This window comes from Macaca fascicularis, chromosome 19, assembly GCF_037993035.2.
Source record: "Macaca fascicularis isolate 582-1 chromosome 19, T2T-MFA8v1.1".
Lineage (NCBI taxonomy): Eukaryota > Metazoa > Chordata > Mammalia > Primates > Cercopithecidae > Macaca > Macaca fascicularis.
In genome coordinates, this window is record NC_088393.1 from 58,898,410 (window position 1) to 58,916,593 (window position 18,184).

General features: G+C 53.4%; 2 protein-coding genes across 3 annotated transcripts; both read right to left on the bottom strand.

The window, feature by feature from the left end:
• Positions 1-1,172: 1,172 nt before the first annotated feature.
• On the bottom strand, positions 1,173-8,882 carry KLK9 (kallikrein related peptidase 9). The gene is made up of 5 exons (XM_065535120.1): positions 8,763-8,882; positions 7,138-7,367; positions 4,413-4,678; positions 1,881-2,017; positions 1,173-1,440 (listed from the first exon to the last, which is right to left on the bottom strand). The coding sequence occupies exons 1-5, from the start codon at positions 8,880-8,882 to the stop codon at positions 1,291-1,293; spliced, it is 903 nt and encodes a 300-aa protein (XP_065391192.1). The 3' UTR covers positions 1,173-1,290.
• Positions 8,883-12,223: 3,341 nt separating this feature from the next.
• On the bottom strand, positions 12,224-17,361 carry KLK10 (kallikrein related peptidase 10). Of its 2 annotated transcripts, none has more exons than XM_045379965.3 (6): positions 17,279-17,361; positions 16,696-16,792; positions 15,094-15,274; positions 13,893-14,167; positions 13,428-13,561; positions 12,224-12,848 (listed from the first exon to the last, which is right to left on the bottom strand). In XM_045379965.3, the coding sequence occupies exons 2-6, from the start codon at positions 16,781-16,783 to the stop codon at positions 12,696-12,698; spliced, it is 831 nt and encodes a 276-aa protein (XP_045235900.1). In that variant the 5' UTR covers positions 16,784-16,792; positions 17,279-17,361; the 3' UTR covers positions 12,224-12,695. The 2 variants fall into 2 exon arrangements, with proteins under 2 accessions (XP_045235900.1, XP_005590123.2); XM_005590066.5 differs by having other exon boundaries at positions 16,696-16,795.
• Between the last annotated feature and the right edge of the window lie 823 nt (positions 17,362-18,184).

The following is an 18,184-nucleotide window of genomic DNA, read 5'->3' on the forward strand; positions in this document are numbered from 1 at the left end:
TCAGACTCTAGGATCTGAAACGTAAAGGGCTGGGGGCCAAGACTTTAGTTCTGAGAGGGGAGGAGGCTGGGGACCTGGATTCCTGGGTCTGAGGGAGAGGCTGGGGACCTGGACTCCTAAATCTAAGGGAGGAGGGGCTGGGACCTGGGCTTTTAGGTCTGAGCGAGGAGGGGCTGGAGGCCCAGGCTCCTGGGTCTGAGGGAGGAGGGGGCTGCTAGGGGCTGAGACTCCTGGGTCTGAGGGAGGAGGGGCTGGGGGCCTGGATTCCTGGGTGTGAGGGAGGAGGGAGCTGGGGGCTAAATTCTAAGTACTTTTAAAAGGAGCAGCTTGGAACCTGATCTTTTGTGGGAGGAGGGGCTGCTGCCAGTAACCCGGAACCGAAGAAAGGCAGGTCTTCCTGGGTCGGAAACCAGAGGGTGGATCAGGCCCCGCCCGCTGCCCCCTGAGAGGTCCGGGATCTGGGAAGGCAGGTTTGGGAGGCACTGTGACCTGGTTTCCCCTTCCCCTGGAGGCGGCAAGACCAACCCAAGCAGAACCCAGGAGTCTTGCTGCAACAGGGCTGATGGAGAGAGACTTTAGGCAGGACTTACTAGGGGTTTAAGGGGGAGTTGCAAGGCGGTACCGGTGCCCTCATCTGCCCTTCATCGCCCACCCGTTTGCCCTCCACTCGTCTCACAGCTCAGGCAGAAAGAAGGTGCGGTTTCCCGCGTTTACTGTAAAATCATCCATTGGCTGTAAAGGTATCCAGACCCTCCCTCAATTTTCCCCCCAAGTCCCCGCCAGGATTCAAACCCAGGACACGCCCAGGACGGGGCCACAAGGGGCTGAGCTCGACACTGCCCAAGCTCCACGTGGGCGGAGCTACTGCGCCCCTGACGTCACGAAGGAGTGAGCTCTGGTGAAGGAGGCGGGTCCACAAGGGGTGGAGTCCCGAGGGGAAGTCCCATTGGGCAAAGTTCCGAAGGGCGGAGCTATTCTGTGTAAGTGGTTCCTTGGGGCGGAGCCACAGGCTGTGCTGTTCCAAGAGGGAGGCGATGGCTGTCGGTGACGTCATAGAGACGGGCTCTGAAGGGCGTGTCCCTGCTCGGTTCCGAGGGGGCGCGACTGTGTGTTACTGGACCTCGTGAGGGGGCGGAGCCTCAGGGGCGGAGCCTCAGTGTCCAGAGGGGAGTCTCAGGGCAGATGGCAGTCAAGGGCGGGAACCATTGAGGCTGGAACCCTGCGGGAACCCCCGACCCCGTGCCCTTCGGCCTCTCTTGGTTTTCCAAGGTGCCCCTGTGGCTCGCAGGCTCAGCTCTCCATGATTTCTTGGATCCAGTCAAGGTAGTGGCATACGCTGGTGTAGACTGCTGGGCGCCGGGGTCTGGAGCAGGGCTCAGCACCCCCAGACACCACACCTGCCAAGGTTCCATTGCAAACCAGGGGGCCCCCAGAGTCACCCTGTACGTGAGAGACGGGCAGAGGAACTGTTAGGCCACTCTGCTCATGACAATTACACAGGCCACTTCCTCCTTCCCAGAAAGGCCCCAGCCCCTTCTTCCTCCAACATCTGAGAGTCCCCCAGCTCCAGCCTCTCCTCCCTCAGACCCAGGAGTAAAAGCTCAGAGCCCCCACCTGCCCGCAGGACCTAACCTCCTCCTCCCCCAGGACTCAGACTCTGGACGCCCAGCCCACTCCTGCAGATCCAGAAGTCTGGAGCTCCAGACCTCTTCTCTTTTACACTGAGGAGTCCAGGCCCTGGTCCCGTCCTCTCCCAGGAACCAGGTTTCCCAGTCTCCTTCTCATTTTGACCCAGGAAGGCTGGGGGCCGACCCCTCTGCTCCCCTAAATCCTAGAAAGCTTGGCAGGACAGCCTCATTTTCCCCAGAATAAGGTCTCACCTGGCAGGAGCCTCGGCCCCCCTCCCACAGGCCTGCACAGAGCATGCTGTCCGAGATGTGGCCGGGGTATGCCCAGTGACAGAGTTTGTTCTCCAGGATGCTGATGTTGGCACACTGCAGTGTGACTGGAAACAGCGCTGTCAGGGAAGAGAACTGTCAAGGATCCGCAATTGTCTCCAACACACTGAGCACCCCACCGCCCTGAGTCCTCCCTGCAGCTTTTCCAAAGGACCCATGGAGCCACATTTAGGACTCTCAAAGACAGAGACAACAGACGGTGACAAAGAGACAGTCATAGCATGCAAGAGAAACAAATGGAGACAAGGAGGAAGAGGGCCAAGAAGAGAGAGAGGCTGGCCGGGCACAGTGGTTCACACCTGTAATCCCAACATTTTGGAGGCCGAGGCCAGCGGATCGCTTGAGGTCAGGAGTTTGGGACCAGCCCAGCCAACATAGTGAAACCCTGTCTCTACTGAATATACAAAAATTAGCCTTGCATGATGGCAGGCGCCTGTAATCCCAGCTACTCGGGAGGCTGAGGCACGAGAATCACTTGAACATGGGAGGTGGAGGTTGTAGTGAGCCGAGACTGGTCACTGCACTCCAGCCTGGGAGACAAAGCGAGACTCCATCTCAAAAAAAAAAAAAAAAAAAAGAAAGAAAGAAAAAGAAGAAGAAAGGAAGAGAAACAGAAAGATGCATGCAGAGAGCCAAGAGCCAAGAGGAGATGCATATATAACTCCCCAGCACTTTGGGAGGCTGAGGCGGGCGGATCACAAGGTCAAGAGATTGAGACCATCCTGGCCAACATGGTGAAACCCCATCTCTACTAAAAATACAAAAAATTAGCTGGGCGTGCTGTTGCGCACCTGTAGTCCCAGGATTGCTGAGGTAGAAGGATTGCTTAAAACCCAGGAGGTGGAGGTTGCAGTGAGCCGAGATCACACCACTGCACTCCAGCCTGGGCAACAAGAGTGAGACTCCATCTCTTAAAAAAAATAAATAAATAAAAAAGGAAGAAATAGAGAAAGACCCAGAGACCTCAAGGGGTGGAAGGAAGGCAGTGAGATAAAGGGAAAAAGATTCACAGGAAGATGGTCACTGATGGAGACAGAGACATAGAAATACCCGACACAGTGTAGTCAGTATAGATGTGGATATGGATATATAATACATATGTGCATTTATATAAGACATGAGCACAGTCTCAGATGCATCAAGGGACATGATAAACAGAATTGGTAAACAGAAGTTGGGGATGGCGGCTGTGCAGGGAGACAGGAGCCATTGGGGTCCATTGGAGTGGATCAGAGAACTTGTCTTGGCTGAAGGGGGCAGCCTCCATTGACTCAGCCCAGTGCTTGCTATTTTGGGAATGTGAGTTCTTCAAACTTTTTCAAGTGAATCCAGAAACTGGCTTTTGTATAAAACCTTCCAAGTTTTAGATATTGGCAGCAACAAATTCAGCAACAAATTTAGATATTGGCAGCAACTGTTTTTGCAATCCACTGACCCAATTTGGCTAACGGGTCAGTGATCCGTGACTCTGAGAGACATGGCTTTATTCCCATTCTAAGATGAATGTATTTTCACATTTAAACATCTCTGGGCCAGGCACAGTGACTCACCCCTGCGATCCCAGCACTTTGGGAGGCCAGGAGTTTGAGACCAGCCTGGACAACATAGCAAGACCTCATCTTTGCTAAAAATAAAAAAATGACCCGGGTGTGGGGTGTGGTGGCGTATGTCTGTAATCCCAACTACTTGGGAGGTTGAAGAGAGAGGATTGCTTGAGCCCAGGAGTTCAAAGCTGCAGTGAGCCGTGATCACACCACTGCACTCCAGCCTGAGCAACAAAGCGAGACCCTGTCTCAAAAACAAACAAGCAAACAAACAAACAAAAACTCTGAAATTAGAATGTGTCTTCCAGAAAATGATGTTATATAATCAATAGGATCTTTCCTCCTCCTCCTCCTTCTCCTCCTCCTCTTCTTCTCCTCCTCCTCCTTCTCCCCTTTCTCTTTCTTCGCAGTTCATAAAATAATGGCACATCTTAAAAATTCTAGCATCAGCGAGGCGTAGTGGCTCATGCCTGTAATCCCAGCACTTTGGGAGGCAGAGGGGGGTGGATCATGAGGTCAGGAGATCGAGACCGTCCTGGCTAACACGGTGAAACCCCATCTCTACTAAAGATACAAAAAATTAGTGGGCGTGGTGGCGGGCGCTTGTAATCCCAGCTACTCAGGAGGCTGAGGCAGGAGAATGGCGTGAACCTGGGCGGCGGAGCTTGCAGTGAGCTGAGATCGCACCACTGCACTCCAGCCTGGGCGACAGAGCGAGACTCCATCTCAAAAAAAAAAAAAAAATTATAGCATCTTAGATTTGATTAAATATATCGATTGGCAGATAGATAGACTGACAGAGAGAGGAGAGAGAAAGGAAGAAGATAGAGATGAAAAGGCAGAGACAGAGAGGTGAGGGAGCCAGATCCCGGGCAAGAGGTTTCAGAGAGAGGTTTGGGCCAGGTCATACCCTTGGGACTGGACACGGCCCCCCAGCCTGATATGAGACATTGCGTGCCTGGGGAGACACAGGTCTGGCTGAGGTTGAGGGGCTGCACAGCAGGACTCAGACGTGCCTGCCTGGGCAGGCGGATCAGCATGATGTCATCATTGTGGTCGTTGGCACTGAGGTCCTTGTTGAAGCCAGGGTGGGGGAAGAAGTCTGTGGCCCGGAACAGCTGCTCTGGACCCTCCCATTTCCAGAGGTGGTGCTCTCCCAGGCGGACCCACAGATACCTGCTGGGACAGGCCTCAGAGGTCAAGCCGGGTGAAGGTAAAGGTCCTTTCAGTCCCAGCCCTCTTTTCCTGTCCATCAGGGTGCTGTGTGACCCTACGGAAGCCACACACCCTCTCTGGGCCCTCGTCATCTATGTCTAGCCCAGGGTACTGTTATTTTAAGCAAGGCACACACCTCCTCTGTGTCCCTGGTCCTCACTCTGATGTTTTGTGTGCCCCCACCTTTGTAGCTGTCCCCACAGAGCACCCCCTCCTAGTTCCAGGCTGAGTGAGCCACCTTCCTCCCTCCTTACCTGGAGCCTTGGTGGTGACTTGGGTCCCCAGGAACGGTGTGGGCACGGGGGGCCCCACCTACCACATAACAACAGCCCCACCCCTGCCCCCACAGGTCTGGTGGCTTCTGTGGGAGTGGCTCTGTATGTCTGAGTGGTGTGTGTGTATATGTGTGCATATGTGTGAAAGGGGATGGGATATGGAAAATCCCCGACTTGGGGGTCATCTCTGGCCTTAGCTTTTCCTGTCTATCATATCCTTCACCTTTCAATGCATGTCTTCCTGGTGTCTAACCTTAAGCCCTTACCACAGTTCCAGCCCACTTGTTCCCCTTGTGGCCCATGCCCTAGACAGCTGGGATCCTTTTGGGGTCGACAAGTCTATTCCCCAGCCTCTAACCTCTGACATTAGGCAGCAGGCTAATGACTGCAAATTCATGGCTGGGGAACCAGAGATATCTGTCTCTGTCTCTCTCTGTCATTCTTGCTGTCTTGGTTCTGGATCTGGGAAAATAGTCCTCAACCCTATATCCCCTCATCCCCCTACCCTTCCCCTGCCTCTGACTCTCTTCCACCTTCATATCTCTGCATGTCTCCTGTTTGGAGACAATGGAACAATGTTCGGCTGAAACCTGAACATTGTTGTCCCAGCCTGATGTACAGGCCTAAGTTAAAAGAGGGCCCATCATGGAGCAATGCATGATGGGAAATTCCCACACAGCATCTCTTACCAGCATCAGTGCTTTATTCCCAGAGGGAAGAAAATGGGAACAGTATGGATGGTCACTTTTTAGAGGCAATGGAGAGAGGATTCCTGCATCAGGTAGCTTCCAGGATTCTATTAGAATGCCCAGAATCTAAGATTCTCGAATTCTCAGATTCTGACACCCTATTATCCATGATTCTACAATCTTGAGGCTCAAGGTTTAGAGTTTTATGAATCCAAGATCCTAATATTCCAGATTCCCCTGGATCAAAAAACTCCAGGATTCTAACATTATCTGAATTAAATCTAAGACTTGAACCTAGAATTTTAATATTCTGGGACAAAAAGACTAGAATTTTGGCTGGGCGCGGTGGCTCATGCCTGTAATCTCAGCACTTTGGGAGGCCAAGGAGGGCAGATCACAAGGTCAGGAGTTCGAGACCAGCCTGACCAATAGGGTGAAACCCCCCTCTCTACTAAAAATACAAAAAAAAAAAAAAAAAATTAGCCTGGTGTGGTGGTGCATGCCTATAATCCCAGTTACTCAGGAGGCTGAGGCAGGAGAATTGCTCGAACCCAGGAGGCGGAGGTTGCGGCGAGCTGAGATCGTGCCACTGTACTGCAGCCTGGGCAACAGAGGAAGACTCCGTCTCAAAAAAAAATGACTAGAATTTCATAATTCTGTAAATCTATAACCTTAGAAATTTAACAGTCTGGGATTCAAATAGTTTAAGGCTCCAGAATTCTCTGAAACTCAATATTCTAGGATACTGTGTATCAAAGATTCTAGTACTGTGAGTTTCAATATTCAGTGAATCTAGAAAGCTCTGAATTTAAGATTGTAGGATCACACTAGCCATTATGGCTATTGAACACTTGAAATGTGGCTAGTCCATTTTGTAACAGGCTATTATGTGTAAAATACAGAACAGATTTCGAAGGCTTAGTACCAAAACAAAAGTAAACTGTATCATTCATACTTATTTAAACATTGATTACATGTCAAAATAAGTTTTTGAGTGTGTCAAGTTAAATCTATTAGAATTAATTTTACTCATTCCTTATTTTTTAAATGTGTCCACCAGAAATTTAAACTTACACACGTGACTGGCATCATAATTCCTTGGGGCAGTGCTGACCCAGACTGCTAAGATTCTAATAGTCTGCGAATCTATGATTCTAGAATTTGTGGAGGCTATTGCAGAATTTCATAAATTCAAGATTTTAGGACTCTACGATTCTGGATTTCTCTGGGTCAGTCTAGGATTTGAAGAGCCTAAGTTTCGAATCTTACACTCCTCAAACGAGATGTTGTCGGACTCTAGAATTTTAGGATTTGGGAGGCTACCCTTTCTAATTCTAAGAGTTGAACTTTTGGTATCAGAAGTGGAGGCTCTACACTTCCGGCCTATAGCACCCCTCACTCTCTCCTGACCCCCAGCCCCCGCCCCTCCCCAGCGTGGCCAGCCCGGGTCACTCACGGCTTGCGGCAGTGGGCAGCTGTGAGCAGCCAGCGGTCACTGATGAGGGTCGCCCCACAGAAGAGCCGGGTGAGGTGGAAGAGGCCAGCCTGCCAAGGCTGGGAGTTGGGGCGACATTCCTCGGCCCCGATGGCACGGGTGTCTGCCCAGCCATGCCCTGGGGTGGGGACGACGGACAAAGGGGTCAGCGAGGAGCAGGCTGGGAGGGCAGGGAGAGGATGCTGAGAAGCCTAGGGGGCAGGAGGCAGAAGCCTAGGACGGGAGGGAAGAGCAAGATGACCTTAGTACAGCCGTGAAGGGGCAGCCAGCCCGGAGCCTCACCTGCCAGCAGAGAGAGTAGAGCACAGAGGAGTCCCAGCTTCATGACCCCCGGGCACCTGGATCCTAGAACGTGCACCCGGCGCCCAGTGCTGCTTTATGGTAAGCCATGCCATCTCCTTCCTCCTTCATGGGGCCGCCCCTGTGATTAATCGGGATTGGGAAATGTCCCTGGGGGAGGGGGAAGCCCTGGGGCTGTGACAGGGGCCTTGGGAGAGGAGGTAAGTGCAGGGGGACCCCCTTTTGGGATGAACTGGTGGCTTGCTGGGCCAGAGCTTGACTGAATGGAGGAGGAGTGCTGGGGGTGTGGAGAGGTTGTGGGCACCTCCTCTGGGGTCTTCAGAGTGGGAACCCTCATTCCTCATCACCTTGGGCTACAAGATACAGAATCTTTTGTGTCCTGGAAAAGTAGGAAGATCCTTGAGGCCTAAGGTCCTGGGGTGCAGCAGGTGTATTTTGGACAAAGCAGTGGTGTGCAGAGACCAACCTCCCAGAGCAGGCTGGAGGGATGTGCAGGAGGACCACCAGAAAGCAGGCTAGGGGTGGGAGACAGAGTCAGGACTCAGACACAAGAGCAGAAGATACAAAGAGAGGGGGGTACAGGCACAGAAGGACCCCAGGTGAGAGGAGGAGCGGGAGGAGGAGAGAGAACACGAGAAAGATTGAGGGAAACCCAGGTGGAGAGAGGCAGAGACCACAAGGCAGCTGCACAGGTTTACACACCTCGCAGAACCTTCCCTGCCCTGGGGATTTGGGCCTCTTCCCACAAGGACAAGGCCCTCTCCTAGAATGTTGAGAAATCTGGTTCCATCTGGATTAACCCACTCTTGTCATAACCTGCCCCCTTCCCCACAGCTCCACCACCCAAGGACCCAGCTGCCCAACCCTCCAGGAAGCAAGTGCCTTGTGCTCTCTCTTAGTACATCCTGATCTTTGCCAAATCCTGAGAACATTTGCTATGTATCTTTTTCATCCATCTCCCTGTCCCCCACCCCATTGTCCTTTCCATCACCTCATCCTCCCTGCCTCTCTCCTCATCATTCCTTCTCACCAGGTGGACAGCTTCTGGAGGGCTGGGCTCAGGTCTGAGTCATCTCTGTGTCCCAGCATCACCCAGTTCCAGGTGGAACAGGACTTACAGAAGTCCTCAGGAGATGTTCATTGAATGAGTGAATGTCTTTCTCCATATCCTTCTTTTCCTAGTGAACTCCTACTCACCCTTCAACACCCAACCTCAATGCTCCCTCCTCCAGGAAATCTCTGGTTTCCTCAGGCAGAGTCCATCTTTGCCTCCCCTGGGCACTTACAATCCCTTCCACTTTCTCCTGCCCACAGGCCTGGTTATGAAGCTGGGCCTGGGCTCCCCTTGAATGTTCTCTCACTATGTTGTCATGGTTTGGAGCACGGACTCTGGAACTGAACCACATGTGTCCAAATCTCAGTGATTAGGTGTGATCAGTGATGAGGTGTGTGACTTTGGGCAAGTCACCAGACCTCTGTTTGCTCCATCTGTTTTTTTTGTTTTGTTTTGTTTTGTTTTTGTTTTTTTGTTTTTTGTTTTCCAAAATAGGGTATTGCTCTGTCACCCAGGCTGGAGTACAGTGGCACGATCTCAGCTCATTGCAACCTCTGCCTCCTTGGTTCAAGCAATTCTCCTGCCTCAACCTCCCAAGCAGCTGGGACTACAGGCGTGTGCCACGATGCCCAGCTAATTTCTGTATTTTTAGTAGAGCTAGGGTTTCACCATGTTGGCCAGGCTGGTCTCGAACTCTTGACTTTGTGATCCGCCCGCCTCAGCCTCCCAAAGTGCTGGGATTACAGGAGTGAGCCACCGCGCCCGGCCTGCTCCATCTGTTAAGTAGCAGTAATAATGAGGGTTGTTGTGGGGATTAAGCACATTTACACACATGGAGCACAACGGTGTCTGACACATGGTAAGCCTTCAATGTCTATCCATCCCCTGCAGAAACCTGCGGTGCCTTTATCATAGCGCATTTCACCCTTGCCTGCAGTTGTCCCACTCCCTTTCCAGACAGGGAAGCCCTTGAGATTGGGGACTGGGTATCCAGTATGTGCTAAGTGCCACCTTAACTGCTATTAAGAGCATTTTAGACCAGGTGCGGTGGCTCATGCCGGGCGCAGTGGCTCACACCCGTAATCTCAGCACTTTGGTGGGGCCGAGGCGGGTGGATCACTTGAAGTCGGGAGTTCAAGACCAGCCTGGCCAGTATGGTGAAACCCCGTCTCCATTAAAAACACAAAAATTAGCCAGGTATGGTGGCAGGTGCCTGTTATCCCAGCTACTCAGGAGGCTGAGGCAGGAGAATTGCTTGAACTTGGGAGGTGGAGGTTGCAGTGAGCCTAGATTGTGCCATTGCACTCCAGCCTGGGCAACAGAGCGAGACTCTCAAAAAAAAAATAAAAATAAAAATAAAAAATAAAAAAAGAAAAGAAAAGAAAGAAAGAAAGAAAGGAACATTTTAATAGCTACCTTTACCAACTGTGTTATCAGTGCCTGGTGTTAGGTAAACTTTGCATGTATATTACCCCATTTAATTATTATTATTATTATTATTATTTGACACAGGGTCTCTGTTGCCAAGGCTGGAGTGCAGTGGCATGATCATAGTTCACTGCAGCCTCAATCTCCTGGACTCAAGTAATCCTCCTGCCTCAGCCTCCTGAGTAGCTAGGACTACAAGGTGTGCACCACCATGCAGGGCTATTTTTTTTTTTTAAGTAGAGACGAGGTTTCACTATGTTGCTCAGGCTGATCTTAAACTCATGAGCTCAAGCATTCCACCTGCCTCAGCCTCCTAAAGTTCTGGGATTACAGGTGTGAGCCACTGCACCCAGCCTATCTCATTTAACTCTCACGAGAGTCTAATTAAGCAGGTGTCTCCATTTCACAGAGTGAAAACTGAGGAAGACAGAGCATTCAAGTAATTTGCTCAAAGTCATACAGCAAAGTGATTGAAATGCATTTCCTTCTCTACCTGGTGAACTCCTACTTATCCTTTAAACCCCTACACAAATGTCCCCTCATTGAGAAGCCTTTCTTGACTCCTTCAGGCACAGCCTGTGGACTTGATCTTCTGTTACAGCACTGATCTATTTGTGTTGTGTTCACATAGCAATGGGGGTGACTTCTGTGTGCCGGGCACAATGCAGGTGCTTAGAAAATCACAGTGAACAAATATCTGAATCACTGCCCTCACAGAATTTGTGGGGAAGGGTGACATAGACCATTATCAAGTAGACATAAATGAGATAATTTCAGGTATAAAGGTGCTATAAAAAAATAAACGGAGCATCAGGACTGGGTGACCAAAAGTGGACTCCTCTAGCCTGGGCAATTCAGGAAGACCTCCTGGAGGAGGTGACTTTTGAGTGACACCCGAATGACAGGAATGTAAGGCTGGCCTGTCTCCCCGACCTAACTAGCAACTCCTTGAGGGTAGTGCCTGGTCTGATTCATCTTTGAGGCCTGGCATAAGACGTGGCTCAATAAACATTGTGGAGTGACTAAAGGGATGGGTGAGTTGCCTTTAAAAATGAATCGAGTTTTCAAGTTTGCACTGACCTCGCTTCTGATCCTTGGATGACAAACCCAGCTGATATGACTGACTGACATTTCCTGGGTGTGCTAATGGGGGCAGAATGGGAAAGAGGCCACGGAAGGGAGCTATGTACCAGACTCTGTGCTCAGACTTTGTACATCAACCTCCTGTGGGCTTTGCAGCGGGAGGGACCTTGTGATCACCCCTACATATGTCCGCAGCACCCAGCACCGGGCCTGGCACATACTAGATGTTCCATAAATTGGTGACTGAAAGGACAAACAAACCAGTGCTTAATGGGAAATTTCTATTGTGCCCATATTCAGCTAGCTTATGTTACTGCTTCAAAGTTCAGGATAAGCTGAGACACTCAAACTTCTTCTTTTTCTGAGAAAAAAAGAGTTTCGCTCTTTCATCCAGGCTGGAGTGCAATGACGCAATCTCGGCCCCCTGCAACCTCCGCCCCCCCCAGGTTCAAGTGATTCTCCTGCCTCAGCCTCTCAAATAGATGGGATTATATGCCCGGCTAATTTTTATATTTTCTGTACAGATGGGATTTTGCTATTTTGGCCAGGCTGGTCTTGAACCCCTGACCTCAGATGATCCACTTTCCTCAGCCTCCCAAAGTGCTAGAATTACAGGCGTGAGCCACCGCACCCAGTAGACACTCAAACTTCTATTAGCTTTACCTGGACTCTGTGTATTAACTCCCCTCCCCTCCCCCAATTTCAGGGAGAGTCAAAAAATTCCTCCTCCCAAGTTTTCAGGACGAAAATCTCACAGCCAATTAATAACAGACAAACCAAAGATTTTTCCCCTAAATGTCAGAGGGAGGTTTCTTGGCACAAACTTGGCAGTTGAGGTGGCAAGAGTTCCCCAATCTTCACTACCCCCTCAGTCCTCTGGTCTTAGAGGTTAGGATGGAAGCAAGGTGAGGTCCCTTGAGTTCCAGCGGCCCCATGAAGGCAGAGAAGGTGCTATATGACTCACGGCCAGCCTAGTTCCTACCAAGACAGGAGGAACTGGTGTTGGGTGGAATCAGAAGTGGGAAACAGTGGGAGATGAGAAGGAAGTGGTTAAAAGGTGGTTCCTGGGACTTGGAACTAGGGTGGGGAAAATGATTCTTCCATCATCCCTAAGGGATGGGGATGCAGGGGCTACCCCATGCACTTCTTCCCTGGAAATGCTCTCACTGGGATGTGGTCAGATCATGACAACAGGTAACCTTTAGTCAGAGCTCCCCATCCACTGTGTTAAGCCTTACATGACAATCACCATGAAGATTTACATACACGTTATATCATAGTCTTCTCACAACATGGCTAAGAGGTAGGTACGTCATTGTTCCCATTTTGCAGATGAGGAAATCGAGGTTCAGAGAGGGCACTTGGCTTGCCCAAAGTCACACAGCAGGGAGTGGCAGAGGAAGTCAGGTTGGGTGACCCCAATAACTGCTCTCAGAGACTGGGCGATGACCGGCTTCCTTGCTTTTCTGGAATAATGTTTCTCTGCATTTCAGCTTCAGTGCAGTCAGAGAATGGGGATGGGTGGGGGAATGAGGCGAGAGGAGAGATGTTTAGAGGCGTGGAGGGTGGCAGAGGTTTGAGCAGTGCAGACAAGGGGAGAGTTCAGCCGACTGGGGAGGAAGAGGATGGACGACGGAGCCTCTGGGCATCTGGATCAGTTGGAGCGTATGACTTTATTGATCCAGGACATATATTTGCAGATCTGGGTGTAGACAGCTGGATGCTGGGCAGAGCCGCAGGGGTAAACACCCCATGAGAGGATGCCTTGGAGGGTCTCATCACAGACCAGGGGGCCTCCTGAGTCACTCTGGGGGTGGCAGGAAGGAGAGATCAAATAAATGTGCCAACATGAGAACTGTCACTTTGGGATCTGGGGCAAAAGTGATCCCAGAAGGATCACTGGTGAACTCCTACTTATCCTTTAAAGCCCTACACAAATGTCCCCTCATTGAGAAGCCTCTCCTGACTCCTTCAGGCACAGCCTGTGGACTTGAAGGTGGGGACGGAAGGGGTTGGGTTGGGATAAAGACAAGGTTGGGATGGGGTTGGAATTAGGTATGAGGCTGGAGGGTGAGAAGGGAGGTTGACTTCGGGTTATGGGGGGTTGACTGGGGGACGGGAATGAAGATGCAGTGAGACTGGGGTTAGGATTGTAGTTCATGGAAGGTGAGGGATGGAGACGGGCTTGGAAATGGGGATGGGGTGGGGTTAGGATGGAAATGGGATTGAGGATAGGGATGAGGAGGGGGTTAGGACTGGGAAGGAGTTGGGATCAAGGATGGGTTTGGGAATGGAGTTGGGGAGCGGGGACAGGGTCTGCTCTTTTCCCATAACCTCCCTGTCTTCCCCTCCCAGGAGTCAGAGACTCTCCTCGTTCAGACCCTACCTGGCAAGGGTCCTGGCCCCGGTCCAGTCCGGCACATATCATGTTGTTGGTGACCACGCCAGGGTAGAAGACCTCACACTCTTTAGGGCTCAGGATAGTGACGCTGGAGCAGGTCAGGCCCTTGTTGTACTTCACTAAAGGGAGAATATGCCAGTAATCCCTAGGTCCAGCCCCCAGTCCTTGGGGAGCCAGGAATCCAGATACAAGACTGTTTCTATCCCAGGCCCCAGCTCCTCCTCCTTCAGACTCAAGAATCCTGGCCCCAGCCCCTCCCCACTTAGACCCAGGAGTCCAGGTCCCCAGCCCCTCCTTCCTTCAGACCCACAGACCCAGGCATCCAGGACCCCAGTCCCTCCTCCCTCAGACCCAGGAGTCCAGTCCCCAGCCCGTCCTTCCTCAGATCCAGGGGTTCAGGCCCCCAGCCCCCTCCTCCTGAGATTCCAGCCTCAGGGCCCCAGCTCTTGCCTCTCCGGGCGGCCGTGGTGCCCCAGCCAGCGACCTGGCACTGGTCTCCAGGCTGGGCACAGTGGTAGGGAAGCTGCAGGGCCCGGACGCGGGGCCCCGGCACTACGGGCCTGGCCAGCTTCAGCAACATGAGGTCATGCTCATCTGTTCGCCTTGGCAGGATGGGGCCTGAGCCCTGGTGGTACTTGGGATGGACAACAGAGCGAGTGGTCCGGCGGAGCTGCTCGCCCTGAAGAAGCAGCAGGTGGTCATCCCCGACTCGAGCCCACAGTGGCCTGGGGGGAGGAAGAGGCATGTGAAGGCAAACCTTTCATAGGGACTGGGAAAGCGGGCGTGGGCAGTGGGGTGAGGGCAGATACTGGGGCCCGGAGATAGGAGGGGTCTGAGGGAAGAGGGTCTTGGGGGAGAATCGGACCTCAGTGGACGTGGGGAGGAGAAATCAGGTATTTGAGCTTCAAGGATCTGCAGGAATTGAGGGGGCTGGGGGCCTGGACACCTAGGTAAGCCTTCGACATTTTCTTTTATTTGTTGAGACAGAGTTTTGCTCTTGTCACCCAGGCTAGAATGCAATGGCTTGATCTCGGCTCACTGCAACCTCCGCCTCTCAGGTTCAAGCGATTCTCCTGCCTCAGCCTCCTGAGTATCTGGGATTACAGGCGCCCGCCACCACGCCCAGCTATTTTTTGTTTGTTTGTTTTCTGTATTTTTCGTTGAGACGGGGTTTCACCATGTTGGCCAGGCTGGTCTTGAACTCCTGACCTCAGGTGATCCACCCGCCTCGGCCTCCCAAAGTGCTGGGATTACAGGCGTGAGTCAGGGAGCCCGGACCTACTCCACATTTTCTCTGTGATAATACCCAGCCCTTCCTCCTTCAGTGGGGACTCACGAAGTGAACCTTTTCCTTTAGTTCTAAATTCCTGACCACACTGGACCCTGGCTTCTGTCTGTTGCGGGCAACCACTTCCTCCTAAAGCTCAAGGAGAATCAGCGGGACAAGAGTGACAGGCCCAGAAATGAGGAGAAGGACCACACCGCCCCCTGGCGGCCACAGCTCAAGCCCTGTCTCTCCTTCTGCTGGAAGGACACCAGGGACCGCACCTCCAGCTGTGGGAGTTCCGAGAGCCCCGGCCCTGCCCGCTCCTCCCTGGAGGCCGCCTCCACAGCCCCCCCGTGGCGTCCTCGGGGATGAATCTCCTCCTACTTGTTCCCGCAGTGCGCGGCCGTCAGCACCCAACTCTGGTCCACCAGGACACCCGCGCAGTGGAATGAGAGGCCGTTGAAGAGCGAGACCTGCCAGGGCTGCGAGCCTCGCGCGCACGGGGCGCCGTAGGCTGCGGGGTCCAAGCGCGTGTCGTTTTGGGGAAGCAGCACCGCCTCCGCGGCTGGAGAAAGAAAGGAGATGGGATCAGAGCACGGAGGGCAAGGGCTGGGTTTTGGGGTCGGAGCTGGGCTGTGGAACTGGACTGCGTTCGGGGAAGGGGGACGCAGCCAGAACGGGAGGGTGGTAGGGAAATATTGGGGGTTTCGCGTGCACCGAAGGGAATGGGAGGAGAAGTGCGTGAAAGTGGAAGGAAGCTGGGATAGGGTAGCGTGGAGTAGGGTGGGTCTGGAGGGCAGGGAATGAACACAGCGTGCCTAGAGAGCTGGCTAGAACGCCGCAGGTTCTAGATAGAGGGGCGGGGATTGAACGCGGCGGGGAGGTAAGGGAGAGGGGATAGAACTCGGGGAGCAGGGAGGAGAAGGGATGGGAATAACAAAACGGGATTGAAAACCGGGAGAGGGGCGGGGCGCAGTGGTTTACGCCTATAACACCAGCACTTTGGGAAGTCGAGGCAGTTGGACCGCTTGAGCCCGGGAGTTCAAGACCAGCCTGGGCAACACAGTGAGACCCAGTCTCTACACACACACACACACACACACACACACACACACACACACACACACACGTCAGTCGCGGACGTATGCCCCTGTAGTCACAGCTACCCGGGAGGCTGAGGTGGGAGAATCGCTTGAGCCCAGGAGGTGGAGGTTGCAATGAGCCGAGATTGGGCCACTGCACTCCAATCTGGGCGACAGAGTGAGACCCTGTCTCAAAAAAAAAAAAAAAAAAAAAAAAAGCCGGGTGTGGTGGTGCATGCCTGTAGTACCAGCTACTTGGGAGGCTGAGCATGCTTGAGCCCAAGAGGTCGAGGCTGCAGTGAACTCTGGTTGGGCCACTGTACTGCAGCCGTGGAAACAGAGCACGCCTGTCCAAAAAAAAAAAAAAAAAAAAAAGAGAGAGAGAGAGAGAGAAAGAAAGGAGAGATAAAGAAAGAAAAAAGAAAGAAAGAGAAAGAAGAGAAAGTAAAACAAGGAAGAAGAAAGAAAAGGAAGGGAAGAACGAACGAACGAAAGAAAGAGAAAAAAGAAAGAAAGAAAAGAAAAGAAAAAAGAAAGAAGGAAAAAAGGGAGGGGAGAGGGCAAAAAAGCGGTAAGGCAAGACTCAGGATAAAACACGGTTGTGCAAAATGGGGCGGGGCCGGGATGGGGCGGTGTAAGAGGAGGAGAAAGAACTCGGCGAAAAGTCCACGGAAGAGCGAGAATCCGGGTGGCAGAAATCGGACGGGGCCTAAGTGGGGCGGGACAGCCAGGGGCCAAGCCAGAAGGGCCCAGCTGACTTGGGGGCGGGCCCTGTTCTGGAGCGCTGGGTGGGTGCTGCGGTCCCGGGGGAGGAGAGGTGCGCGGGGCTTGGTGACAGGAGCACACTCTCCTCCCGCCCGCGCCTCCACCCGCGCCTCTCGCGGCCCTCTGTCCCCCGCCTCACCCCAGAGTTGCGCCATCAGCAGCGGCAGCAGCTTCGCCAGAGCCCGGGCGCCAGAGGTGGCGGAGAGGTGGAGGTGCGGGGGTCTCATGGCCAGGATCTGCTAGGGTGTGTGTTGGGGGGTGGGGGCGGGTTAAAATAGATGCTCCGTTGGAGACCCCCACCTCGCCGTGCTCATTCGCCCAGCCTGCGCCACCCCAGCCCGCGAGCACCCTTTTGACCTGCAGCCGATAACCCCAGGGGCGGACAGATGGGAGATTCGGGCTGGAACAGCGGTAATGAGCGCAATTACCCTAATGACGCCCCTCGCAGCATCTCCCCGTCCTCCCTGTGCCGGAGGGGAGCGCTCTCCGCGCCCCTGTTGCAGCCACGCCGCGCCCGGGGTTTCCCCCTCCTTCTCGCGAGGGGTGGGGATCCAAGGCTCGTAGCCAGTGGGAGCCTCTTTCTCAACCTTACAGCGGGGGGACTTTCGCGTCCCACAGGTGGAGAAACCGAGGCTCCAAGCAGGCTGCTGCCTGTGGCCCGGGGGTCCCCACCCATCCTCTCGCAATCCACCCCAACCCGGGTGAGGTGCAACTAGCTTTACCTGGGAGTCGCCGATAGGAAGGAGGGAGGGGACCCAGACGTGCCTCTGCCCTGCCTGTGGTCCGCCGCTGGTATCCTCTGCCCAGGGACCCCTGGCCGGACCTTCCTTTTTAACCCTGAGGAGTCCGGAAGCTTCTCCGCCCTCCCCTACCCCCACCCCCGGGCTCCCTCCCTCCCTTTCCCTCTGTCTAATTATACCGTGGGTGAGGCTGGCACTCCTGGGTCCCAGATTCCTGCTCTGGGAGGGGCCCTGGAATACAGGCTTCTCCCAGTGCCCGAAACACCCCCTTTTCATCCCTTTTGGAACTGGCTTCCGTGGGGATTCCCCGGATCCGGGTTCCAAGAAGGCTTCCCAGGTGCAGGGAGAGGGTTCATGTCCTCAGGAAGGCTGGGGGTGGCGGGATGAGACGCCACTGCGAAAGAGGAAATCAACGGGAAGTGCATACCTAGAGTGACAATGTGAGAAGCCAGACTGTGGAAGAGGAAGGAGGAAGGCCCAGAGATAAAGCAGGTTGAGTAGGAGGGACAGAGGCTGGCTTGGAAAGGGAGATTGTAACAAACCAAGGCTAAAGGAGCCAGAGAGAGGGGGCGGGGGGAGGGAGGGAGGCGCCCAGGCTAAGAAAAACAGAAACAAGGAAAGAGGGAAACCCACGCCCTCCCTGTGGCCGTGAGCTCTGTGTGTGTCCCAGTGACTAGCCCGTGTGTGTGTTGGGGGGCTGTGGCTTTGCCTCATACCCGTGTGTGGACATCTCACATCCTCTCTGCCATCTGTGTGCCACCAGGTGCCACACAGGCCCCTGAATCACAGGAGGTTAAAGCTGCGAGGGGCATCAGCATCACCTCAGCCAACTCTCTCATCTCAGGTGAGGAGTGAGAGGCTCAGAGAGGGCAGACTCACACGAGGTCA

Coding starts and splice junctions, on each gene's coding strand:
- KLK9 (XM_065535120.1), bottom strand. CDS start 8,882: ATGTGGTTCAGTTCCAGAGTCCGTGCTCCAAACCATGACAACATAGTG. Junction 4,679..7,137: donor GCTGCCCACTGCCGCAAGCC/GTGAGTGACCCG, acceptor CTGTCCCAGCAG/GTATCTGTGGGTCCGCCTGG. Junction 1,441..1,880: donor GGGGCCGAGGCTCCTGCCAG/GTGAGACCTTAT, acceptor TCTCACGTACAG/GGTGACTCTGGGGGCCCCCT.
- KLK10 (XM_045379965.3), bottom strand. CDS start 16,783: ATGAGACCCCCGCACCTCCACCTCTCCGCCACCTCTGGCGCCCGGGCT. Junction 13,562..13,892: donor CACCACGGCCGCCCGGAGAG/GCAAGAGCTGGG, acceptor TTCTCCCTTTAG/TGAAGTACAACAAGGGCCTG. Junction 12,849..13,427: donor GGGGCCAGGACCCTTGCCAG/GTAGGGTCTGAA, acceptor TGCCACCCCCAG/AGTGACTCAGGAGGCCCCCT.